General features: G+C 55.8%; 3 protein-coding genes across 4 annotated transcripts; all 3 read right to left on the bottom strand.

Moving 5' to 3' along the window:
- Positions 1–295: 295 nt before the first annotated feature.
- On the bottom strand, positions 296–4854 carry TRIM47 (tripartite motif containing 47). The gene is made up of 6 exons (XM_025468023.3): positions 4120–4854; positions 2945–3040; positions 2444–2674; positions 2073–2271; positions 1561–1635; positions 296–1267 (listed from the first exon to the last, which is right to left on the bottom strand). The coding sequence occupies exons 1-6, from the start codon at positions 4822–4824 to the stop codon at positions 627–629; spliced, it is 1947 nt and encodes a 648-aa protein (XP_025323808.3). The 5' UTR covers positions 4825–4854; the 3' UTR covers positions 296–626.
- A 6080-nt stretch (positions 4855–10934) lies between these two features.
- Positions 10935–17119, bottom strand: TRIM65 (tripartite motif containing 65). Of its 2 annotated transcripts, XM_025468027.3 has the most exons (6): positions 16653–17119; positions 15043–15138; positions 14558–14791; positions 14299–14473; positions 14099–14164; positions 10935–13567 (listed from the first exon to the last, which is right to left on the bottom strand). In XM_025468027.3, the coding sequence occupies exons 1-6, from the start codon at positions 17088–17090 to the stop codon at positions 12978–12980; spliced, it is 1599 nt and encodes a 532-aa protein (XP_025323812.1). In that variant the 5' UTR covers positions 17091–17119; the 3' UTR covers positions 10935–12977. The 2 variants fall into 2 exon arrangements, with proteins under 2 accessions (XP_025323812.1, XP_025323813.1); XM_025468028.3 differs by lacking the exon at positions 14099–14164.
- Positions 17120–18771: 1652 nt separating this feature from the next.
- On the bottom strand, positions 18772–24800 carry MRPL38 (mitochondrial ribosomal protein L38). The gene is made up of 9 exons (XM_025468029.3): positions 24641–24800; positions 24361–24540; positions 22152–22286; positions 21861–22069; positions 21243–21315; positions 21081–21126; positions 19700–19858; positions 19320–19456; positions 18772–19147 (listed from the first exon to the last, which is right to left on the bottom strand). Exons 1-9 carry the CDS (start codon positions 24705–24707, stop codon positions 19011–19013), a joined length of 1143 nt encoding a protein of 380 aa, XP_025323814.3. The 5' UTR covers positions 24708–24800; the 3' UTR covers positions 18772–19010.
- Positions 24801–24813: the final 13 nt, after the last annotated feature.

Raw genomic sequence — 24813 nt, 5'->3', positions numbered from 1 at the left:
GCATCAAGGATGAAAATAGCTCATGGGAATGGGCCACGAAAAAGCACTCAAGCAGCCGGAAGGACTGGGGAGGCTTGGCTCCCTCCGGAGAAGCCACCTCTAGCAGCCCCTGCCCAGAACCAGGAGAAGGGCTGCCCCAAAGGGCAGGCAGCTCTTTTCAGCCCCTCCTCCTGGGTCAGGGCTCCCCATCCCCCACTTTCCCCCCCAGGAATCCTGGGACCTCCTGCCTTTCAAGATCAGCTCTCCAAAGAGGAGAATTCCTGATGGGTGGAGAGAAGGATAGAAAAAGGAGTCATTCATTCAACAAATATTTATTCAGCACCTACTATGTGCCAGGCACTGTCCCAGGAACCTGGGAAAGGAGGGACCGGGTAGCCTGGATCTGTCCCAGCTCTGGCTTTCTCTCCCAGAAACAAGGCCTACAGGGGGACAGGGTCTGAGGGGCATTTCAAGGGGTCTGGGGGACGCTCCTTGAGAGGTGGAAGGCCCAGGAGGCCTCCAGGAATGAGAAGCCTGGGGAGGTGGGGGACTCCACAGTACCGTTCCCTGGGGTCAAGATGAGGGTGTGAAGAGAAGCTAGCTTCCCAGGAGCAGAAACACTGCAGGAGGCCCCATGCCCTCCGGCATCACCTCCTCTTCAGCACAGATATGCAGGACTTCTTGAGAGGCCCGATCTGCAGGTGGGCGTCCACACTCTCCAGGAAGAAAGCAGGCTTGAGCCTGCGAGTGAAGAGTCCTGCAAAATGGCCATCCAGGCGGCTCTGGAAGGGGTCGATGGAGGAGGCCAGGGTGCTGCTCCGGCGGGCCCTGGAGGCCTTCAACCTCCGAAGCAGGTTCATCTTGCCGTCCCGCACGGCGTAGAAGGCCAGGGCTCGGTCAGCATATTCTAGGCAGATCCCGACGGTGGGCGAGAAGGGCTGGGGCAGGGGCGCCTCGAGCCCGTGGAACCAGACGGAGAAGCTCCGTCCATTCCACTGCAGGCAGCAGGAGTGGGCGTTGCGGCCCAGCCGGCCCCGATCATAGGGCTCTTGCGGGGAGAAGTCTTCGGCCATGACCCCCACGCTGACCCAGCCGTCGATGATCTCTACCTCCCAGTAGTAGGTGCCCCGGTCCAGGGCGCCCTCACCCAGCACCTGCTCGCAGTGGGTGAAGCGGGTGGGTGACTCAGGGTAGTTGATGGGACACAGCACCCTCTTTACACCTTTGGTCCCAAACAGCTGCAAGTACTTGTCTGCCGTGTCGCTGTCCAGGTCCACGATGTAGGCGACTGCTCCGGGGGACAGGAGAGAGACATGGGCTCAGGGTTGGGGGCAGGTGGGATAGCCTCTCCGCCAGATGACCACCTCCCTCAACACAGGCCCCCCCCCCCCCCCGCCTGCCTTCATGACCAGCACGACTCAGCCCCCCTGGAGAGCACCCAGTGAGCTGACCCAGTTCCCCCGAGAAAGAATGGGGTGGGAGGGGAGGGAGGAAATCCAAGCCTTTGTGCAGTAGGGCCCAGCCCAGCAGCCTTCGGAGGGCCTGGTGCGGGCAGAGGGGAGAGCCCAGGCGTCCACTTACACTTGAGGAAGTAATCCCTGGGAGCCTCACTCTCCACGTTGTTGGTGCTATCGGGGTCTTGGGACTCGGCATCTGCTGCAGAAGAGACAGGGGAGAGGTTCTCTCCAGCTGCCTGTGGCTGGGCAGGGATGCAAGGTGCTTCTCCCCTGAGCCTGTGACCAAAATCCCTCTCCTTCTGCATCCTCCGGGCCAATACCCGGGCACAGGCACACACCCAAATATGGGACTCCGTCCTCACATGCAAGCCTGGTCCTTGGGTTCTGCCCCTGCTCCACCCCCTCCCCGCTCAGCCCCTCTGAAACTCAAGGGCAGGGCAGGAGGGGCTCCCTTGACCCCCCGATCCTTCGGGCTGTGGCCGCAGGGGCCGGATCGGTGGCCTCGCTCGCCAGTAGGAGTTGGGGCCCACCCTGTGCCAGGCACACAGTTTCCATCTTCCACTCCTGAACGGGTGCCAGGCCTGGGGCCCTGTGTGGGGAGACTGGGGAAGGGTGAGTCACTTGGGGGGCACCCACCTTCTGTGCCCAACTTCTGCAACTCGTCTTCATCACCGCCCAACCCCCGCAGCTGCTCCCACTGGCTGGCACAGGCCGCTGCCAGCACATCTCTAACCGCCCGCACGGCTTGGGAGGATTTTGTGAAGCTGAGCTCCCTCGGGGGGCCGGGCCCAGGGCCGCACCCCTCCTCCAGGGCCAGCCTCAATGCCAGGAGCTCCTGTGCCAGAGAAATGACTAGTGAGGCGTTGCTGGTTCCAGCTCCTTGGGCTGCGGGGAGAGCCCTGTGGGACGATGGCACAGCCCCGGAGCCCAGGCAGCCCCACAAGCCCTCCCCACTCCTTGCCTGACCCCCTCCCGTGCCCTCTCTGGCCCAGGAGAGCTGTACTTACCTGCAGGAAGCTGACCGAGTCGGCCTCGGGGACCTGACTGAGGTTGTGGCGGGCCCGGCTCAGCCTACTGCGCTGTTCCTCCTGGCGCCGCAGGTCACCCTGGGAGCGGCCCAGCATGGTGGCCTCCCCCTCCTCGATGAAGCCCAGCACCTCTGTCTGGAAGCCCTGCAGGATGGCCGCAGCCTCGGTGAACAGTCGGCTCACCTTCTCCCGCTCTGCCAAGGCTGCGCTCTGCTCGGGACGACACAAGGGACAAGGATGAGGGCAAGAGCAGTGTGATTCTGGCCCCATCCTTCCCACCCTGCCCTCTTGCGGGGACAGAGGGACCAGCCCTGGCTGTCCTGGATCTATGTGCCAGGTCAGAGGAGCCGCTCATGCTCAGCAGGACCAGACAGTGCCCTGCGCACAGGCCTCTTTGGAGAGGACCATAGCATGCTACAAGCTCATTGCCAGGAGCCTGTTGCAGGACTGCACGGGGACGGGGTCAGCGTGGGGTCCGACCTTGATGAGGGCCACCGTGCGCCGGGACAGTGCAATGCCAGCGCCCAGCTCATCCATGCGATCCTCCACGGCACTCAGGACTTTGGATTGGTCCGCCTGTGGGTGATACTCTTAATCAGCATGGGGCCTGCAGTGGCCACAGCCCTACTCTGGGCTACCAGGCTTCACCAAGGGGGAGAAGAGGGATGACCCGGGAGTGGTATGTGTGCACAGGTGGGACTGGGAGTGGCCATGACATCCCATAATATGCCAGAGGTGCTTGGAGCCCAGGAGGGTGCCATTCCCAAATGTCTGGGGAGAGCACAGGCTGGGCAGGTTTGTGGGCTCTGTGCCTCGCCTCTCTGACCAATGGGCAAGCACAGGGCCATTCCTGCTCCTCAATGTTGCTGAACTCGCTGGAGAACTTCCTTCAGTGAGGACGAGGCAGAGAGAGTGGGGTAGGTGCTGCACAGAGGGCATTCAGCTGTCTCGGGGATCACTGTCCCCCAAGAGTCTGTATCCCCATTCCAGGCCTGAAAAATGGGGATTCCGGGCAAATCCCCTGGGTCTTATGAGTCACTGCTCCAGGCAGGAGAGACGGAAAATCCCAAGGCCAGAGGCGCCAAGACCGGGCTGGAGGCCAAAGGAAACTGGGGGTGGAGGTGGTTGACGGCCTGAGAGCACATGCTCCCTCCACGGCCCCGGAACAGCTGGACAAGAGCGGTCTGTATGCTAGGTCCACCCTCTGCCACACTCCTGTCGCCTGCCACACCCATCTAAACCCGATGCCTCTGCCCAGGCCAAATGCGACCTGGGACCGCCAAGAAGCCTGCCCAGCGCAAGGCAGCGGCGAGGCCAGAATCAGCAGGCGGGGACCCCCGCGGGCCCGGACCCCCGCGGTCCTGACTGCTCCCTGTCGCTGGACCGGGCTTCAGGCCCCTGCTTGCCCTTCCAGTCCTTCTTGCGTTCCCTCTGGGCTCCTCCAACCCCCATTCCCAACTCGAGCGGAACGTCCCACAGCGAGTGGATGGATGGGTGACATTGTCAGTATTGGAAAGGACGCCAAAGGGCCAGGTTAGCGAGCATTAGGGCCCTATCAGGGAACGGCAGGGGGCTGGATCCATGGCTCCCCCCACCCCCGCTCGGCCCTCGCCCGCCCTGGCACCCCCCACCCCGCCCCGGCTGCCTGCGCCCACCTCCTGGAGCGCGCGCTCCTGCTCCAGCGGCACGAGTTCGTGGCCCCGGTGCTCCTGGGCGGCGCAGGCCTCGCACAGGCACACGCGCTCGGCGCGGCAGTAGCGCTCGAGCGGCCGCAGGTGGCGCGGGCACAGGCTCTCCTCCAGCCGGCGCAGCGGCGGCACCAGGCGGTGTCCGCGCAGCGCGGGGCTGCGGTCGTGCGGGCCCAGGTGCGCGGGGCAGAAGGAGGCGAGGCAGGAGAGGCAGGACAGCGCGGCGGGCAGGGCGGCGCCCTCGGGGCACGCGTCGCAGCGCACCGGCTCTTCGCCGCCGGGCCAGGGCTCGGGCGCGCAGGGAGCCGAGGGCTCCGGGGCGCTGGGCGGCGCGCTGGGCGGCGTGGGCTCCGGGGCCGGGGCCGGGGCCGGGGCTGGGGCCGGGGCCGGGGCCGGGGCCGGGCCGGGCCCGGGCGCGGAGCCCGAGCCCTGGCGGAGCTGCAGCAGCTCGGACAGCGTGTGGTTCTTGCGGAGCTGCAGGCCGTCGGGGAAGGGCTCCTGGCACAGCGGGCAGCGGGCCGCGCCTCCGGGCCCGCCGGTGCCACCCGCGCCGCGGTGCGGCCAGAGCGCGCCCAGGCAGGCCAGGCAGAAGTTGTGGCCGCAGGGCAGCGTCACCGGCTCCCGGAGCGGCTCCAGGCAGATGGGGCAGCCGAAGGGCCCGCTGCCGTCCATAGCTCCGCGGCCGCCCGGGCGCCGCCTGCTCTGCTCCCGCCCAGGGAGGGCCCCGACCCGCGCGCTGCGGCCCCGCCCCCGGGACCCGGGCCAAGGGTCCAGCCCCCTTCCGTCCCCCGCTCGGCCCGCCCCCGGGGCCCGGGACACCGGCCCCAGCCCAGGCTGCGCGCGCGGCCCCGGCCCCGTGTGACCCCCAGGGGCCCCTGGACGACCGTGCCTCCCGGTCCAAGGGGAGGGCGGCACACTGGGAGGGAGCCGGGGTGGGGGGGAGTGCACCCCTCCGGCACCCCTCATCTCCCCTCAAGGCCGCCCCGGGCTCCAGACCTCCCCGCCGCCCTTGTTTTTTTTTTTTTTTAATATTTTATTTATTTATTCATAGAGACACAGAGAGAGAGAGAGAGTCAGAGACACAAGCAGAGGGAGAAGCAGGTCTCCAGGTCTCCAGGTCCCGGGTCTCCAGGATCACACCCCGGGCTGAAGGCGGCGCTAAACCGCTGAGCCACCGGGGCTGCCCCCCGCCGCCCTTGTTAGCAAAGTTCCTGAGCTGTTGAAAATGAACCGCTGATGTGCGCTTGTTTTTGCCCCTTAGCGACTCTATTTACCCCTGTGGGGAACTCGGGCTTTTCTAAACTTGAAACGGGAAGTCGATGTCACCCTCCCAGTCCCTTGTCTGAGATAATTCAGTTTCCCTCCAGGACCCTGGGGCGCAGGCACTTGTGCCTGGGGCTTGAGGTATGGGCTCCCCCAGCGGAGGCATTTAAGGCTTGTCCAGCCATGCACTTAATAATGTTGTTTTAAAAAAAAATGGCAACAAAATAAAGTAGTATTGGCTTATAACCCAAAGTATAAAATAAACACCCGTGAGTGCATACTGATGTAAATAAATGACTGGGTAAATAAACAGAGGAGCACAGGCGAATCTCCCATTCAGAAGAATTCAAAATAACTGTTATACATACTCCAAGATGGCCTAGTTTCCTACTTCTTAAACGTGGGCTGTGCACAGTGACTTTCTTCCAAAGGGAGCTAAAGAATCACTTTATAGGGATGCCTGGGTGGCTCAGCAGTTGAGTGTTGTGTGCCAGGATTGAGTCCCACATTGGGCTCTGGGCGGGGAGCCTGCTTCTCCCTCTGCCTCTCTCTGTGTGTCTCTCATGAATAAATAAATAAAATCTTAAAGAAAAAAAAAGAATCACTTTATAGTGGTGAAGCCTGGCAAGCAGGACCTCAGCCAGGTGATCAAGGTCACTGTCAATAGTGATAAGTCATGTTGACACTAAGCACCCTGTATAGGATGGTCTTCCTCTCCAAAACCCATAGCCCAGTCTAATCATGATTAAAACATCACACAAATCCCAGTGGAGGGACAGTCTACAAAATACCTGGCCAATACTCCTCAAAACCTTCAAAAAAATGCCCCCCCACACACACAAATAGTAGGGGGTCAAGTCTGAGAAACTGTCCCAGCCATGAAGAGCCTCAGTAGATATGATGAGTAATGTTATATGTGTTCTGGATGCATTTCTGAGACAGAAAAGACATTAAGGAAAAACTAGTAGGGAGATTTGAATAAATTATGGACTGTAGTTAATGTAATGTATCAATACTGGCTCTTAATTGTGACAAATGCACCATAATTATGTAAGATGTTAACAAAAGAAGAAGTTAGGAGGGAGGTACCTGGGAACTCTGAGTTATCTTTGCAAATTTTTTGTAGATTTACAATTATTCTAAAATTAAAAGTTCCTTAAAAAAATGGTCCCAAAAAAAAAAATGGTCCCCCCCCAGACCTCCTGCTGGCAAGAGTCCAAAGAGGAAGGAATAAAAGAGTGAGGAGGGGTGTTCCATCCATAAGTGGGGCTTAACCTTTCTCATCACACCGGAGCTCCTCTTAAAGCCTGGTGCAGACTTTTCCAAAGTTATGCTTTTAAATGTACAAAACAAAATGCATAAGATTCCATGGAGACTGATTATACTGAAATACAGGTACAAAATATTAAGAAAATAAATTTGTGATAGAGTTGTATTTCTTTTTTTGAAAAAAATTAAAAGACGGTATGTATTTATTTGACACAGAGAGAGAGAGAGAGAGAGACAGAGAGCACAAGCAGGGGGAGCTGCAGGCAGAGGGAGAAGGAGAAGCAGGCTCGCTGATGAGCAGGGAGCCAGACAACATGGGGCTTGATCCCAGGACCCTGGGATCATGACCTGAGCCGGAGACAGATGCTTAATTGACTGAGCCATCTAGATGCCCCATATGTATTTCTTTAACCCAATAAATAACAAATACTGATGGAGGCTAATAATGTATTTTTGAAATAGTGATAAACATAAGTGATATTTGAGTTACTCTGTCGCCACATAATGTGCTATGAAAATATCTGTAATTTCTGTTGGTGACAAGTCACAGAATTGCTAACTCCTCCGTAGTGTGTTCTCTCCATTTGTAATAGAAAGAAATGCTAAATTTCAGTTTAGAGAACAGTGAAAATACAGAGAATTTTCTCATCAAGACCCCCAGCTTAAGAATGTCTAATTTAGGGGCACCTGGGTGGCTCAGTAGTTGAGCGTCTGCCTTTGGATCAGGTCCTGGGATGGAGTCCCACATCAGGCTCCCCGCTGGGAGCCTCCTTCTCCCTCTGCCTATGTCTCTGCCTCTCTCTCTGGGTCTCTCATGAATAAATACATAAAATCTTTAAAAAACTGTTTAATTTAGAAAGATGCTATGCAGAGCTTTCTTATGTCTTTCCTGGAAGGAGGGAAGAAAACTAAGGTCTGTGTAATATTAAATGAGGGGTCCAATCCTGGGGGACTCACGGGAAAGGGGGCGGATCATGGAGGCCTGTGTGGAGGAGGTGGCATCTGAGCTGGGCTTTCATGGGTTGCTAGGACTCAGGCGTGCAGAAACTAAGGCGGGAACAGATCTTGCAGCAGAGGAGTAGCAGGGGGAACCGGCCTGGGTGTGCCCAGTTTGGCAGGAAGACGGGTAATGAGTTCCATACGTTGGTTTCCACAGGGATCACTTCTTGATCATGACTGTCCCTTGTTTGCCAAGACCCAGGAACAGTTTGGAGGCTCAGACATCAGCACCACCCTGCTGCCCGGCTGCACGCCAGGCTGCCTGGGCTTGCGGAGACCGCAGACCAGCCTGGTTCTGGAGGGGTGAGGGGTGCCACTTGGGTTGGGGAGTGTTCATAGGTGCCGGCCGACCTTCTGCTCCCACCCCAGAGCACCCCAGGGTGCATGCTCAGGAAGAGCCGCTTCCCTAGGAAAGCTCAGAGATGTGATTTGTCAAGACAGTGGTGTTTTAATACTTCATTTCCATTATCGGAGTTTTAAGGTTGCCTGACATGTTAATTCTTTTTGAAATGAATTGGCTCCTGAGGGGGAAAGGTAATGGGTGTTTTTGACGTCTGCAGGAATATGCTCACACCCGTATCTCACTCTGCCCCTGCAAGAACTATGTCATGAAGGATGGGAAATGGAATTCCAGCCGGTTGTGCATTTTGCCAGAGGTCACACAGCTCATCCTGCGGAGGGGGGAGACTTTAACCCAGAAAAGTGTGACCTGAGAATAATACTAAATCTCTCTCTTTTTTTTTTTTTAAAGGGATTAGTGCTTTTTTAAAATTTTTTTTTATTTATGATAGTCACACACAGAGAGAGAGAGAGAGAGAGGCAGAGACACAGGCAGAGGGAGAAGCAGGCTCCATGCACCGGGAGCCTGACGTGGGATTCGATCCCGGGTCTTCAGGATCGCGCCCTGGGCCAAAGGCAGGCGCCAAACCGCTGCGCCACCCAGGGATCCCAATGCTAAATCTCATATATGAACTTGTCTACATGGCTGGAGTATTCATTGAAAGGGGTAAAAAAAGAAGGGCAAAACTGAAACAAAAGTGGGGATACCTGGGTGGCTCAGTGGTTTAGCGCCTGCCTTCGGCTCAGGGCGTGATCCTGGAGTCCCGGGATCGAGTCCCACATCGGGCTCCCAGCATGGAGCCTGCTTCTCCCTCTCCCTCTGCCTGTGTCTCTGCCTCTCTCTCTCTCTCTCTCTCTGTCTTTCATGAATAAATAAATAAAATCTTTAAAAAAAAAACTGAAACAAAAGTAAGCAAAAGCAGTCCAGAAACGGGAGTAACGAGCAAGCCATTCCCAGCCTCGCTTACATCTATGAAATTGAAATGGGATCCAAGCCAGGTTCCACAGTAGCACTGAATGGTTCTGATATATATTTTTTTAGGTTTATCTATTTTTTTTACTAACCTCTACACCAAACGTGGGGCTAATGCATGACCCCAAGATCAAGAGTTGAATGCTCTTCCGACTAAACCAGCCAGGCACCTCATTTTGACCTACTTAAAAGTTTTTTTTTTAATTTGTATTCATTTCAAAATAATTGAGTTTACAAAGTAAACAATTTAATGAGGTTTATAACAGAGCTGGCAGTTAATGTGTCCCACCTACTCCAGAGGCCAGCTCCCGCGACCACCAGTTTCAACTCTTAACCATTTCTTTCTTTTTAAAAGATTTTATTTATTTATTCATGAGAGAGAGAGAGAGAGAGAGAGAGAGAGAGGCAGAGACACAGGCAGAGGGAGAAGCAGCCTCCATGCAGGGAGACTGATGTGGGACTCAATCCCTGGTCTCCAGGATCATGCCCTGGGCCGAAGTTGGCGCTAAACCACTGAGCCACCCAGGCTGCCCTCTTAACTATTGCTTTTGGCATTTACTTCCTCATCCGTAAACCCTGTGCTCATAAGCCTTGAACACGTGTGTGGATGTTTATGCTGGAGTTTCTGGAGTCTTCAATTCTCTCACTTCTCTTCTGTGTTGATTACTTGTTGCTTGGGTCCCAGGTCTTCCTTCACCTTCAATGACTTTACTTCTTGACTTTGGAAGAGCACATCTTCTGGGGGATTCCTGAGGATGGATGTGAAAATGCCCGCAAAAGTAATTTTTCAGGCTCCAACACCAACTGGCAGTTTGGCTGGGTATGGAATTCTCGAATGAGAATCCCTTGCCCTCAGGAAGCCTGACTCCACTGTCTTCTAGCTTCCAGGCCCATGGTACTTGAAGCCACACCTACAGCACCATGCTGCTCCCTCCATCCCTTCCTGCCTGGGGAACTCAAGCCTTCAACCCAACCCCCTCATCTCCCTGGACACCTAAGACCCATATCTTTTAACATCTCTCTTGTCCCTCTGCCCTGCCTTATCCTGCCTGTGTGTCCATCGTCCTGATTCTGCCTCAGAGAAGCTCAGATACTAGAGCGGTGAGGCAGATATACTGGAAACACCTACAGACTAATCTAGTGTCCTGCCCTTACAAATGTTACACCCCAAAGTCCATGCTCTTTTTCCCTCTTCCCAGTGTGTTTTTCCTACAGAGGAGACAGACTTCTGTCAGAGTCAGGTGGATCGGGGGCATTTCATTTGAAGCAGCTCTCCAACAGATTTGCAAAGGGTTGCCCCACACCTACTTGAAAAACAATCTACAAAAAGGGCAGTAGCATCTCATCACATGTAGATAAACATGAAGGGTCACAATAAGGAACACTCCCACAGAAGAATACGGAAAGGACTAACAATCTGATAAAAGGTAGTATCATAGAATAAAGACCCCAAACCTTTCCCACCACAGAAGCAGAAGGGGGCTGTTCTTCCTTTCTCTCCCCCTTTCAGAGCATGGGCACAACCAATGGGACATGGACACGTGTGGGGCTTTGGGATGGCAGGAGATTGGTTGTGGTGGTGATGGTTAGACTCTACATGAGGACAGCCATCAATGCCAGCTGCTGGACCAGCCCCATCCTGATTCCTCCCCTGCTGGGTCTCTCAGCAACTGTCAACCCACCTGCCCAGCAGTTCTTCCCATCTGGCACCAGGTCCCATCCCCTGACCCATGTTTGCAGAGTCCCCAACTTAGGAGTCTTCTTAGAAGCTCTTTGCCCAGGGTGTACTGGTCAGAGGCCTGGCCCCACCCTTGAACAGGGAGCTACAGGCTGGGGAGGTAGCTGCAGGATTGAATGTGGGGGGCTGGCACCAGGTTACAATATGGGAAAGAGATATATTTTTCACAAATACAAAAAAAAATCTGTATTTTAAAATATTTATTTATTTATTTATTCATGAGAGACACACAGAGAAGCAGAGACACAGACAGAGGGTGAAACAGGCTCCATGCAGGGAGCCTGATGTGGGACCCAATCCCGGATCCCAGGATCACACCTTGAGCCAAAGGCAGACACTACACTCAGGTGTCCCTACAAAAATATTTTGTATTTTTTTGTAGTATGTGTTTTTGCATGTGTCATCCTTTAAAAAATTTATTGTGAAAACATAAAAAAATAAAGAATTTATTGTAAAATAATTATTCCTGAGTATATAAAACATACATGTACAGCATAAATAGTTATAAGGCCAACATCCTTGTAACCACCACCCAGGTCAAGAAGTGGAATGTTTTTTTTAAAGTTGAATCTTTTTAAAAGATTTTATTTATTTATTCATGAGAGACACAGAGAGATAAACAGGCTCCATGCAGGAAGCCTGACCTGGGACTCGATCCCAGGTCTCCAGGATCACACGCTGGGCTGAAGGCGGTGCTAAACCGCTGAGCCACTTGGGCTGCCCAAGAAGTGGAATGTTTTAAGTAACAAAATTACAGTTGCCTTAGGTCTCAGCAGCACCAGTTCCAGAAACACAAATGCCTGTCCAGGGATCTTCAGGAAAGCATCTCCTGAGTAGCAAAAACAACGGAAGCCAGCACTGTTCTGGCACCTGCACTCATCACTGCATTTAATCCCCACACCCTGGGTAGGGGTGACAGGGGCTGAGGCTGTGTCCAGCTAAGCTGGCTGGTGGGGGTGGGGTGGGGAAGAGTCTGTCTGACTCAAGGTTGCTTCATTTTGGCCATTTGTATAAAAATAAAATCTTCAAGTGCTCATCATTATTATTTTTAAAGATTTTATTTATTTAAGGGGGTAGGGGCAGAGGGAGAGGAAGAGAGTCTTAAGCAGACCCCTCACTGAGCATGGAGCCCATAGGGCTCCACCTCATGACCCTGAGATCACGACCTGAGCAGAAACCAAGAGTCAGACGCTTAACCAACTGCACCACCCAGGTGCCCCTCATTTTTTTTCGGTTGAGGAACTCCGCTGGGAATTCTGCCTACATATGTAGCCATGGATATGGCCAAAGCTTCCTGCTCAAAAATATGCATCGTGGTGACATTTTTACAGCCCCAAATAAAACAACTGGAATGTTCGATATGAAATCTTTCATGAGCAAAAACAGCACACTGGGACGAGCATCCCTGGCTCTTCAAAAGTTTGCGGCGTTGCCACTGTGCTTTACAAAAGTCCTACAATCGTACCTCTTTTCATGAACCAGAAGAAACTTGAAACCACACCAATATAGGTCTTTTATAAAAGCTAAGTGGCAGAATTTGAACTTTTGGAAAGTGGAAGATGCCCGTAGTGGGGAAGTAAATTCTAATAGTCCTTGGAAAGACTGTTTATATTGCAGTGGTGCAGGAAAAAATATTAATACCGTGAGAAATGGCTATGCTAGATAACAGAATGCGAAAAACACAAGTGTTTATAAAATGCAATCACAAGGATGTGTAAGAGACTAAGGTGTATCAAATTGTTAAGAAAAAAAAAGAGGGAGGAAAGAGATAAAGATCACTTTTCTCTAGGTTTCTTCCAGAATTGCTTGTGCTTTGGGCCCCCTCGCCTCCCGCCGAATGCCTATGATCTACGTCACCTGCATGGGAGGCAAGCGGCTGCGGGGTGTTTGCATGGCAGCGTGGGTGAGGCCCCAACTGCACAAGCTCTCCTGCAGCCCCAGGAGCCCACAGGCGCTGCACCCACCTCTGAGGCCCAGGCAGCGCCGAGAAGTGCGCTCTCCTCAGGCAGGGTCCTTGTTTTAGTCCCTTCCTAGTCCCCGTGCCCTTCCATAATGTTGGAAAAAGTGAACTCCATTTTGGGGGCATCCTCCCAATCTCTCTTTCCAAGTGGCCCGGCCTCCTCCTGAGTCAATCTTGTGGCCAAAAGCTGGTCCCATTATAGCTGTGGCCTCAGGCCCCCAAGCTAGGGGCTGGGCAGCTCTTGGGCATACAAGCACGGTGGCACCTGTTCCTGGCCCAGAGCTTCACCCTGTGCCTTCCTCCGCTGGGCTCGAGGCCTCTTCCTGGAGCTCTGGAGGGAGCCTGGCCTGAGGCCGATGGCACAGGGTCAGGGTCCTACCCTCCAGGAGCCAGAAGACAGGGTAGAGGGGCTGGGTGAAGATGGCATGGAAGGTATGCAGAGGCTGGGCCTTGGGTTCCAGGCTGTAGAAGGTGAGGCAGCCAGAGGCCAGGTCCAAATCCATGCCCAGGAGCCGCCCTGACACTCCTGGGAGGTGCTGGGCCTCCCCGTTATGCCAAGCCTGCGCCCTGTCCTCCTGAACACAGAGTCCCCAGGAGCTTGGCCCACGCCCAATGTTGTCTGTGTGGGGCCCCTGCTTGCGCCGCGTCAGTTCTGGATAGGCGACGCCCAGGGTCACTGAGTGGTTAGATGCCCGCACCTCCCAGTAGTGTCGCCCGCTCTGGAAGCTCTGGGCACACTGCACCTGCCAGAGCTCGAAGCTGCTTGGCCCGGCCAGGTCCCGGGGCTTGTGGCGGTGCTTTACCTGCTGGTCCTGCCGAGACAAGTAGAGGTGGCGATTGGCGCTGTCTGGATCGAAGGTCAGATTTCGATAATCTGTCAGGACAGAGGGACGGAGGTGAGTGGGAGGACACCTGTGCACATCCACCATCTTGTCCCCAGAGGGAGAGATGGCAACTGAAGCTCCAGCAGGGCCAAGCCACACATCTGATGGGTGTACAGCAAGCAGACCAAGCACCGGATGTCACCACAGCAGGTAGCCTGCGAGGGGGACCTCTTCCGTTTACCTCATTTCAAAGATGAAGAAACAGGCTTCCCAAGATAACCTAACTTCATAACAAGTGGAAGAAGCATAAGTGATCCCAGGTTTTCATGCCCAGAATCTCCTTACCCCCGTATCGGCTCCACGTGTAAGAGGCTTACATCCTGTGACAGATGTGCGGGGGGGGGGGGGGGGGGGGCAGGCCAGATCCCAGGAAGGGCAGGGCAGTCCCAGCACACGCCCCCCGCGCCCCCAGGTACACACACAGCCACACAGACCTGCGCAAATGCTCACACGCACACGTAGACACACAAACGCACAATGCACACATGCCTATGCGCACGCAAACATGCCAGTCTCCTTACTCTGCCAGAGTTTCCTCCTCAGTGGACACACTGGGCTTGGGACTGGTGCCAGGGGACCTGGGGCCTCTAGGAGGCAAAGAAGTCTTAGGGCAGTGATGGGGAGCAGAGCTCATGGGGGCAGAGTCCTGATCCTGTTCCCGTGGGCCATGGGAGGGCTGGCTGGGCCCAGAGGGGTAGGGAGGGATCGGGGTGAGCCTTACCCACGGGGCCCAAATTGGCGGCCTCCACTGGTGCCCTGCAGGGGCCCCCCTCATCTAGCAGGAGGCCACACAGCCGGCTCAGAGACTCCTTCAGGCTGGCCAGCCGCTGCTCTCCGTCCCACCGCAGAGGAGTCAGAGGCCTGAGAGGCCCCGGGGGTGCCAGGAGCTGGGATTCCTGGGCCCCAGGGACAGCCACAGTGAGCTTTTGGGTGAGGTGCCGGGACGCCATCCCCCGACCTGCTGTCCTGGGGCCTGGTACCTGGAGGAAGGTCCGGTCATCCAAGTGTTCCAGGACGTCTCGGACCCTGCGGTCATAACGAGACAGGGCTTCCAGGTGGCTCCGCAGTTGTTGTTCTGTATCCTGGGCCTGCGCTAGGGCCTGTGTCTTGGCCGCCTTGATGTCCTCCAGGGCCAGGGCCCGTCGCATCTCCAGGGCCTGGAGCAGGCAGCTGAACTTGCCAGAGATGGCGGAGGCCAGGGTATGGGCTGAGCTCTGAGTGGGTGATGGAGTTGCCTCGGGTGGTCAGGGCCAAGGCTGCCCGTGGACTGAGGGGTGGGGATGTGGGGAGCAGGGGCCCCTGTGACCTTCCCTCCCAACTCTGCTTAGTCCCTCTCTCTCTGCTGCCAGGAGGCATTTTTAAGGCAGCTCACACCTCCTACCCAGCGTCCCAGGGACCCACTGCTGGCTGCCTGAAGGACACAGCATGAGGATGTAGTGGGGGGTCAAACAGACAGGCCTTGTACCTGGATCTGGCTGCTTTGCCGCTGCAGTTCCTCTAGCTGGCTCTCGGCCTGCGTGGCCTGCTGCTGGGTGACCTCCAACATGGCTCTCAGCTGGGCCTGTGGTGCCCACCAGGGAACAAGTGACAAGAGGGGACTGGGAATGGCTGTGAAGTCCTCCCCTCCATCAACAAACACCTGCAGACGTGGGACATCCCCCTCCTTGTGCCACCCCAGGCAAAACCAGTGAACAGTGGCCTTGGTCTGAGCCCCGGGGTGAACTGGGTCAGAGTCCTAGGGAGACCCAGACAAAGCCCATTCCCAACTTGAAGCAGGGCGGTACACAGGCAGAGCAGAGGCCTGGGGCTTTAAACCTGACGTCCAGTTCATCTTGCAGGCTGAGCAACCTGGGGCACAGCACCCACCAACTCTGGGCTATAAACCCACCCCAGGGCAGCCCGGGTGGCCAAGTAGTTTAGCGCCACCTTCAGCCCGGGGTGTGATCCTGGAGACCCGGGATCGAGTCCCGCATCGGGCTCCCTGCACAGAGCCTGCTTCTCCCTCTGCCTGTCTCTGTCTCTCTCTCTCTCTCTGTCATGAATAAATAAAATTTAAAAAAAATCTTAAAAAACAAACAAACAAAACAACCCACCCCATACTACCCCCAGCCAATAAACGGTGGAAGCAGTACTTCTGGCTTAGGCAGCCTTGCAGGGAAGGGGCAACAACTCAAAGCACCAAAGCTATTTGACCAGCGGGCATTGTAGTACGTGTGTCTGCATGGGTGGGTTCTTTCAAGTACCCAGTCAGGTCTCAGCCCCAGCTCTGGGCATGGGGTAGAAGAGGGCACCCATATTTGTGACTCCTCTGGTACCCGTGAGGGTCACAATGTTGTGCTTTCATGGGAGCAGGGCAAAGCATCATTCCCTGCCCCTGATCAAGAGCCTGCCTTGCTTCTGCTTCTTCCAGCTGTACTTGACAAGGAGATCAAGGGCCATTGTGATCCCCACTTTATAGATGAGAAAACAAGACAGAGAAACTGACAATCTGGCCAAAGGCATCAGATCTTCCAAAGCCCAATTCCTGTGTCTTTGCCCAGGACCCAAGGCCTCAGCGTTGTACAACGTGCCACACCCAGGAAGTGGGGCAGGGGCGCGCTCTGCTGGTTCCATCTGACTGTCCCCCAGGATGGCCAGGGGTCCTCTCACACCCCATAGAACTTCACCTCGCTCTAGGGGAACACGAGCTCCTTCGGTGTGCACGTGCCATCTGCCTGTGCCACCTGCCACTCCCTCCCTCCTGCTCCTGTCACCTGCTGGCCGGCACTGCACTTTCATGCTCAGCCTCAGCACTAACAACTCATCCTCAGTCTCTGACTTCTGAAGCCACGATGGTATCCTCCAACGTTGGCTCCGGACTCCCTGACCTCCTCACTCGCAGAACCTTCACTCCATTTCAGCCACTCAGGCCTGGGGTCTCACCTTGGGCCTGTCACCAGCTCCGAAATCTCTACTCCAAGCACCTGTTTTGTCCTTTTACTCGGGAATACAACAAACGTCCCAAAGCCTTCTCCTGCTTAAGCAGCCCGCCCCAGCCCAGGCGCCGAGAGACAGGGCGGGGCACCCCGGTGTCACCTCGCGCTCCCGACGCTCGACGTCCAGCAGCGCCCGCTCGTGGAGGCGACACTCGTTCACGGTGCACGCGCTGCAAACGCAGAGACCCTCGGTGCGACAGAAGAGGTCGAGTGGCCGCCCATGTCGGGGGCAGCGCGCGCCCGGGCCGGGGCCAGGGGCCGGGGCGGCGCCGGGGGTCGCGGCAGGGTCGGAGCCGGGGGCCGGGGCGGGCCGGGCGCGCATCACCTCGAGCACGGCGCTGAGCGCCACATTTCGGCGCAGCTCGGCCACGTCGGGGAAGGGCTCCCGGCACTCGGGGCACGCCTTGTCGCAGCGGCCCCCCCAGTCCCGGATGCAAGCCCTGCAGAAGTTGTGGCCGCAGGGCAGCGTCACCGGCTCCTGGAAGAGCCCCAGGCAGATGGAGCAGGTCAGCTTGTCCTCTAGCCCGTGCGCGGCCATGGCGGCAGCGGCGCCTCAGGGCGCGCGGGGCGGGGCCTCCGAAGGTGGGCGGGGCGGGGCACGGCGCGGGGGCGGGGCCTGCGGGAGGGGGCGGGGACGGGGGCGGGGCCTCCGAAGGTGGGCGGCGCGGGGCATGGCGCGGGGCCTCCGAAGGTGGGCGGTGCGGAGCACGGCGCGGGGGCGGGGCCTGCGGGAGGGGGCGGGGGCACGAGGCGTCGGGGTGACGGGGGGCAGCGTGGGCCCGCCTAGCGGAGGAGAGCAGCTGTTGCCTCTCCCCCACCCGCGCCTAGGCCCTTGCCGCGCGTGCTTGCTCCCCTCTGCCCAGGCTCTGAGCCGTCTCATGCCACCCCAGGATGGGGTTTGAGGTCCGGGTAGTCTTGGTGGCCCGGCTCTGGGAGCTCCATCCCGCTTCTCGAAACCCTCATTAAGCAGCTCCCGTGCAGGGGTGCGGCCTCCACCTCCAGGGACGGGAACCTTTGGGAACCTCCTGGCTGAAGGACCCCACAGAACCCCTTCTGGGCCCCTCATCCGTAACCTGGACAACAGGAGCTCCTTCCCAGGGTTTGCGCCTGTCAGTAAGAGCACTGAGCACAGAGCTCATGTTCCCTATACGCTCCGGACCCGAGGTTCTCCGCTGCCCTTTTCCTTGAGCTGTTTCAGGCATTTGCCAGATTGGAGTGTCTCCTTTCTGTAGGCTACCAAATTTTGGTTCTTTTAAAGTAAGCTGTGTTCAGGGACGCCCGGGTGGCTCAGCAATTAAGCGTCTGCCTTTGGCTTAGGGCGCGATCCTGGAGTTCCCGGATCAAGTCCCACATCAGGCTTCCTGCATGGAGCCTTGCTTCTCCCTCTGCCTATGTCTCTGCCTCTCTCATGAATAAATAAATAAAATCTTAAAAAAAATAAAAACTAGAAAAAGTACATATTAAAAAAAAAGTAAACTGTGTTCTGGTCACCAACACAGAGACCGATCAACGGTTTTCATACCCCCCTTTACTGAAAGCCCAAAGTGACATTCAGCTGTTCTTGGAATCTTCTCCGCGTGGGCCCCCTGCTGGGGAGTTCCTTGTTTGTAGGCGGGAGCTCTTCTGGAAGCCCGGTATCCTCGCGGCACCTGCCCTGGGGCAGTGTGCTGCATCGGACTGAGCAGATGGAGGGCTAATTTTCCTAACCAACCTGTCCTAATTTTGAGGCAGAGTGCCCTCTCACTGCAATGCAGCATTCAGTCTTCTGTGTTGTAGTATGGGAAGCTCCTCTTTATGGGAAAGGAAGGTCTCCTTTTGACTGGTTAGGTAGAGGAGAAATCATACTCCTAGGATCCAGCAAGGGTGCAGGGGATTTCTGGGCCCCAAGGAGAGGTGTGCCCAGAGGTCTGAGACCTGCTTCTCATTCAAAGCATCCCAGCCAGATGCCAGGAGCCTGCCACCATGCTGTGAATTCCCAGTAAGGGGCCAATGCTCATGGGTGGCAAAGCTCTTTCTAGAGACATATGGGAGCACCCAAGCCCCACTGCCTTTCTTCTGTATCCATCTCCATCCATTTGATCCCAGGGCTCAATATTCTCTAGAGGCAGAATATTGCCTCTATAGGTGGGAGGCAGGGCTCTTTCCATCCATGAAGCATTACAGATTCATCGTGGGGTTGGAGCATTTCCAGAACACTGACCCAGACCAGCTACAGAAAAAAAATCATCTTTTTTTTTTTTTTTTGAAAAAAATCATCTTTATTCACATGTCCCATCCCTGCCACTATCCTCAGAGAGCTCTCTTCATTTCCAAAGCCTGGGCCTGAGAAGGCCACAAAGGGGCTGCCTCAGGCAGGGGCTAGAGCCCAGAGCGTGGCCCAGTAGAGTGGTCTTTATTGTTCCTGCTGGTGGGGCCTGAGAGGCTCAGTCCACTTTGAGGTGGGTGGCACTCTGGCCACTCAGTAGATGCCGTAGGTGGGTTCGTGACTGTCCCTATACCGGTCCAGGTAGCGCAGGGGCTGCCGGTGGGGGAAGCGCTTCTGTTTGGGGTGGTAAGAGGGTGGCCGCACAAACTCAAACACGGGCTCCTGCATGTCTGTAGGAAGAGGGGGTATGGGTGTGAACTGCTGCTGGCCCGCGACTGCCCAGCCACCCACCCAAGGAATGGCATGCCTCCCAGGGGCACTTCTCCCTGGCAGGTGTCAGGAGAGTTCTGTGAGCTCAGGCCAGCCGCCCCTGCCCTGTCCCCCAGCCCACTCTGGCCTTACCCAGAAGCTGGTGGAAGATGTGGGTCACTGAATCATCCCAGCGACACTGGAAAAAGGCCAGCCCAGCTGGTGTCATGGCTTCCTGGTGCTTCTTGTAGAAATCAAAAGTGTGGAAGGTCCGCTGGGCCAGCTGGTAGCTATAAGATGAGGAAGTTTTAAGAGCAATGAATGAGACATCAGAGCCCCACACCCCTCCTCCAGCCCCATAGGCAATCCTGAGAAGCCCCTTAGGATCTGCCTAGCATAACTCCCTCTGCCCGTCTCAAGCTGAAGTTAAGAGACAGGAGAACTGAGCACGACAGACCATTCCTGGGGAGGTGGCCTGAGAGGGCAGAGGGAATGTGTATGGGGGGCTACAAGGTTGAGGGGGCATATATTACCAGGGTGAGGGCCGGGTGTCCTCAGAGAAGTCAATTGGCTTATCCTGCTTAAAGAGCAGGAAGGCAAAGCGGTGGAAGCCGGAACCTCGGGCAGGGAAAGGGGGCATGTAGGGACAAGTCTCCTGTCCTTCAGCCACACTGTTGCCTGGGATATTGGTTCTGGTGGGAGGAAAAGTGTTCATGAATTATCACTCAAGGAAGGTGGCAGCAGAAACATTCCCATCCACATTTTCCCTAGATATTGATACCACTCCCTGGGAGGACAAACCCTAAAATGATCTTCATTCAATAGTCAAGCAGGAGGCATGGCTCTGTGAACCCTTGGATAGACTACAAACTTATGAAGGGAACAGTAGGGCCTCAGAGGCTGACAATGGGGGTCCTAGAAATGGTCAGGAAGAGAGTAAGGTCTAGCACCCTGTTTACCAGGCCACGGGGAGCTGGTGGGGTCACCACAGCTATTCAGGCTACAAAGCCATACCACTTGGGCTGCATCTCTCTTTACTGAAGGTTCTGGGGTCTGTCAAGGAGTGTTTGCCAATCCCGACACTACGATGGCCACTGTACCTGCCTTAGATAGAACTCTCTGTGGGGGTCCTGCTGCACAGATTGCTAACTGCAGTTGACTGAAAATGATGGAAACCAACCTCCCAGTCACTGGCTCCAATTACCTAGAAGTTCTAAAGCTAGGGTTAGCTGCCTGACCTCTGCCCCCTGGCTCCAGAGCCAAAGGCCACAGAGAAAACAAAAGTAGCCCAGCATGGGCAGTCCCAGCTGTTAGAGGCCTCCACCGTCCTTTTCCTATCTATACTGTCATAGAGCCCCCTCAGGGTGGCTAACGCATGGGGTGGCATCACCCTAGTTTTTTTTTTTTTTTTTTTAATCACCCTAGTTTTATAGATTAGGAAATGAATTCCCAGAGACCAAGAGGCCTGTGGGAACAGCTAAAGCCTACTGCCTGGTTTTTCTTCCAGACCTGTCTTCAGCCAGTGGATCACAGGCCTCTTGACAGCATCAGGAAGCAGAGGTGAGGGGCTGCCACCTGGGGTGGGAAGTTAATCAAAAGTTCCATAGTTAATCCACAGTGGAGCCGAGACTGAAATTCTGGTGCAGCCCTCTCCAGGATACCAAGGCCTCCTTTTACTTTTTTTTAAAGATTTTATTTATTTATTCATGACAGAGAGAGAGAGAGAGAGAGAGGTACAGAGACACAGGCAGAGGGAGAAGCAGGCTTCATGCAGGGAGCCCGACATGGTACTCAATCCCGGGTCTCGAGGATCACACCCTGGGCTGAAGGCGGCGCTAAACCGCTGGACCACCAGGGCTGCCCCCAAGGCCTCCTCACATGCCTCTGACCTCTTCCCCCATCCCAGGTACTTACACCAGCCAGTGGACGTATTCAGCATCTGGCTCCAGCAAGTGTCCATCTGCACACAAACAGACCCTAGTAACTGCCGGGCCCTGCTGCCCTTCCAGCCTGGCTCAACCCCTGGCTCCTGGGAGGTGAGGGAGGTAGGAGGCCTGGTGAGCCCTAGGTACCTACCCAAGTTGGTGAGCAGCAGTGTCCAATTGGAGCCCTTGTCTGCCTCATAGGTCACCTCCGGGGCCTGGGCAGCCTGGTGGGGAAACAACATGAAAGGTGTCACTCCCATCAGGGACAGACAAGCTGCTGGGAATAGGCCTTCTTTCTGGAGGACAGGAGTCTGAGGGAGCTTTGGAGAAGGGAGAACTCACCCTGATCCAAATGTCCCTGACAGTCCTTTGAGGGGCAGGTCAGCAAAAAGAAGCTTATAGAAAGATCCCTGCAGAGTTGCCTAGCCAGCTCTCTATCTGAACCATGAGGTGGCCCTCACATCAATGGACAGGGGCTAGGAGGGCACTCTGATTACAATGGGGTAGTGGCAGGAGTGTGCCAAGATGGAGCTTCTTTTCCCTTCCTCTCATATTCCTTCCTAATTATCATGGTAGAGTTTAGCAGGAAATCCAAAGGGAGAGAAGACAGAGAAGAACAAAACTCCAAACGAGCCTACATGGATGCCAGGCTTGTGCCCTTAACCACCATAAAAACCTCCTCTGTGAGTGTTTCAAGGAGTTGTCTGTGGTCCTGTGGTGGGATATGTCCGTATACACAGTGCAGGGAGGGGCTCGCGTAAGCAGTTACCTCTGCTGGAGTGACCTCATTGCCGTGGTACACGGGCATCAAGTCATCCTCACCCACAGCATAGGCCACATGCAGGGGGACTCGGGGCACGAAGGTGGCACCACGGAACAGATCTCGATAGAGGCCGTAGTATTCAGCCAGACGCTGCTTGTGGTAGGGGCCACAGGTCTTTTCCCACTCGGCCCGCACAGCCTCCATCGGGATGCGTGCTGGTAAGGAATGATGCCCGTTAGGATGCTGGGGTGGGGCAGGGACACAGCAGGGGGGGGCCTCTGCCCTGGGAGGGCTTACCTGTGCCGAGGCGGGCAGTGCGTTCCTCCTCTGAGTTGGCCCGCAGCTCCCGAAGGACCCGTTTCCGCTCCAGCAGCTGTTGGGTCCGGCAGACCTTGGGTGGGGGCAGCCCAATGTCAACCTTATCTTTGGGATCTGGGGAGGAAAATTATGTTGGGAGAAAGTGGGATCAAGTCTCAGCTGCCTGTCCCTACTTAGTCCTTGCACTTGCCCAAGCTCTGCTGCTGGTAAAGCCTACCCTTCAATTCACAAAACTAGATCATACTATGCAGTCTGCTTCACAGTTGCTAAGCAAATTGGATTCGACTGGAGATTGCATTTTCTGATCCCTAAACCAGGCCACAATGTCTAGGTCATGGGACATAGCTGAAGCTAGAAAGACTTAAAGAGGCACTTCTCATACTTTAATGGACACACCATGTAAGTCACCTGGGAAATTTGTTAAAATTCAGATTCTGAATCAGCAGGTCAGTGTGGGGCCTGAAATTCTGCATTCCTAACAAGCTCCTAGGTAATGCCTGTGCTGCCAGTCTCACAACACACTTTGAGTATCAAGGCCCAAGAAGACTTTCGATCCGATATCTTGTTCCATTTACATCAGACAGTAATACTAAGTAAGGTGTGCGGAACCTTCATCAGAGATGGGATTTGCCTAAAAAAATCCAATGGACTGCAATCTTTAAAACAACAATTTTTTGACACAGACACAATTATTTTAATTTACACTGAGGAAACTGAAGCTTAGGGAAGTCACTCTGAGGGAAACTGGAGGACTTTGCTTTTTGCTCCTTTTCCTGCTGTGTGTGTGTTTTTAAATAAACTCTATGCCCAACATGGAGCTTGAAATCATAACCCTGACCCAGATCCCAAGTTGCATGTTCTGGGGATCCCTGGGTGGCTCAGCGGTTTAGTGCCTGCCTTTGGCCCAGGGCGTGATCCTGAACACCCGGGATCGAGTCCCACGTCGGGCTCCCTGCATGGAGCCTGCTTCTCCCTCTGCCTATGTCTCAGCCTCTCTCTCTCTGTCTCTCATGAATGAATAAATAAAAATCTTAAAAAAAAAAAAAAAAGAGTTGCATGTTCTAACAACTAAGCCAGTCACACACCCCTTTCTGTTAACTATTTTTTGCTAGGGCCCACACCCCCAACTTACAGATGCCTCTTAATATCCCTTGTAAGTAACAAAGAATTGATGACTTCTTTAGAATACAGAGCATCTAGGGAAGAAGCGGGTGAGAATGACCTAGATGAAGCCACCCTATATGTGTTCCAGACCACCAGCTCTAGACATCTCAACGCCAAGATCCTTTGGCTCCAAGGAATAACATTTGGGCCCTCACCTTTGTTCTAACTCGTTCCTGGATGGCTGAAGACATGTGCACTGGACCGCAATCCTCAGTAAATACCTTCAGGCCCCAAGCAAAGAGGAGACTCCCTCCTTTCCTTTCTGAATCTCCCAGACACTCTGTCCGTACCTGCACTCTTTCTATTCTTTTTTCTTTCTTTCTATACTTTCAAAAAACTCTGCTTTCATCTTCTGCTGGCTCGAGTTTGATTTTTATCCCTCTGTGCATCAGGGATCCTTGCCTAGGTGCCTGGACCTGGCCTGCCAGCTTCAACTCCTAAGATGCGGACTTAGGTTTAAATCAGGATATGTGGATTCCCTGCCTGTGTCCTCCACGATCATAAAACTGCCTCCGTAAATGCTTTCCAGAAGGATGTACTTAGAAATAGGTCGCTCAAGGGCAGGATCCCCGAGTCCCTCTGCCCAGAGCTTTCAAGTTCATTCAGGAAAGAACTGCACACCTACGCGCCAAGCACTACGTGGGGGCAAGGGTCAAACGGCGGTCCAGACAGGCAAGACCCCCGTCCTTAAGGATCCAATGTGGGGAGGGGGCCGGTGAAAAGTGAGTCAGGACAGGGTGTGGCCAGGGCTACACACGGTATTCGAGGGACCTTCTAACACGGAGTGGGGGTAGGGGAGTGGGGAGACGTCTGGAAGGGGTTTTAGGAGTATAGATAGGCTGGAACAGCGGGGGAAGGGAGTCTTCCAAGTAGAAGAACCAAAAAGGTGTGAAAATCCCTGGTGGGGCTAAAGAGCCCAGGGCGCGCACGTGGGCGCCGGCGCCCCCCCCCCCGCCCCCGCCCCCGCCCCCGCCCCCGCGTCGCGAGGCCGCCGCCCACAGCGCCCGCCCCGGTCGCCCCGCACCTGACTCCTCCCCGAAATGCTCCCGGTAGGTCCGCCACCAGTGGGGGGCCCGCGCCTCCTGCTCCGCCCGGCGCCGGTAGCGGTGGAAGCTGCGGTATTTCTCCAGCCGCTCCAAATTGCTCACATCGATGTCCTCGTTGGGCATCGGCCCCAGAGGGGCGGTCCGGCGGCCCAGGGCGGCTGCGGGCAGACAGCAGGACGTGAGGCCCCGGGCGGACCCTGGGTCGAGTCCCGGGGTCCGGGCCATACGGGGACCTCCAAGGGCCCCCCCCGCCCTCACCCGAGGTGCTGAAGCCCCGCCACCTCCGGCTTCCATACAGCGCGGCTCGCCACCAGGGCGCCGCCATCTTCCCTCAGGACGGCTGCCCCTCCGCCGCGCCGCCGCCTAGGACCTCGCAGAGGTGGCCGCAGCAGCGCCTGAGCGCACTGCGGAGGCCCCGCCCCCAGATTTGC

The sequence above is a fragment of the Canis lupus genome, chromosome 9 (assembly GCF_003254725.2).
Source record: "Canis lupus dingo isolate Sandy chromosome 9, ASM325472v2, whole genome shotgun sequence".
In the NCBI taxonomy this organism is placed as follows: Eukaryota; Metazoa; Chordata; class Mammalia; order Carnivora; family Canidae; genus Canis; species Canis lupus.
Note: the sequence above shows the minus strand (reverse complement) of the source record. Positions and strands in the feature narration are given on the sequence as shown.

What these genes read in the sequence shown, in the direction of transcription:
- TRIM47 (XM_025468023.3), bottom strand. Translation starts at nt 4,824, where the DNA reads ATGGACGGCAGCGGGCCCTTCGGCTGCCCCATCTGCCTGGAGCCGCTC. An exon ending in ACTCGGTCAGCTTCCTGCAG is followed by an intron (nt 2,272 to 2,443) that starts GTAAGTACAGCT and finishes TCTCTGGCACAG; the next exon opens with GAGCTCCTGGCATTGAGGCT. An exon ending in GCAGAAGTTGGGCACAGAAG is followed by an intron (nt 1,636 to 2,072) that starts GTGGGTGCCCCC and finishes TCTCTTCTGCAG; the next exon opens with CAGATGCCGAGTCCCAAGAC.
- TRIM65 (XM_025468027.3), bottom strand. Translation starts at nt 17,090, where the DNA reads ATGGCCGCGCACGGGCTAGAGGACAAGCTGACCTGCTCCATCTGCCTG. An exon ending in TCGAGCGTCGGGAGCGCGAG is followed by an intron (nt 15,139 to 16,652) that starts GTGACACCGGGG and finishes TGGGCACCACAG; the next exon opens with GCCCAGCTGAGAGCCATGTT. An exon ending in GAGGAGGAAACTCTGGCAGA is followed by an intron (nt 13,568 to 14,098) that starts GTAAGGAGACTG and finishes CTGTCCTGACAG; the next exon opens with ATTATCGAAATCTGACCTTC.
- MRPL38 (XM_025468029.3), bottom strand. Translation starts at nt 24,707, where the DNA reads ATGGCGGCGCCCTGGTGGCGAGCCGCGCTGTATGGAAGCCGGAGGTGG. An exon ending in GACACCCGGCCCTCACCCTG is followed by an intron (nt 19,457 to 19,699) that starts GTAATATATGCC and finishes CTCATCTTATAG; the next exon opens with CTACCAGCTGGCCCAGCGGA. An exon ending in CATCTTCCACCAGCTTCTGG is followed by an intron (nt 19,148 to 19,319) that starts GTAAGGCCAGAG and finishes CTCTTCCTACAG; the next exon opens with ACATGCAGGAGCCCGTGTTT.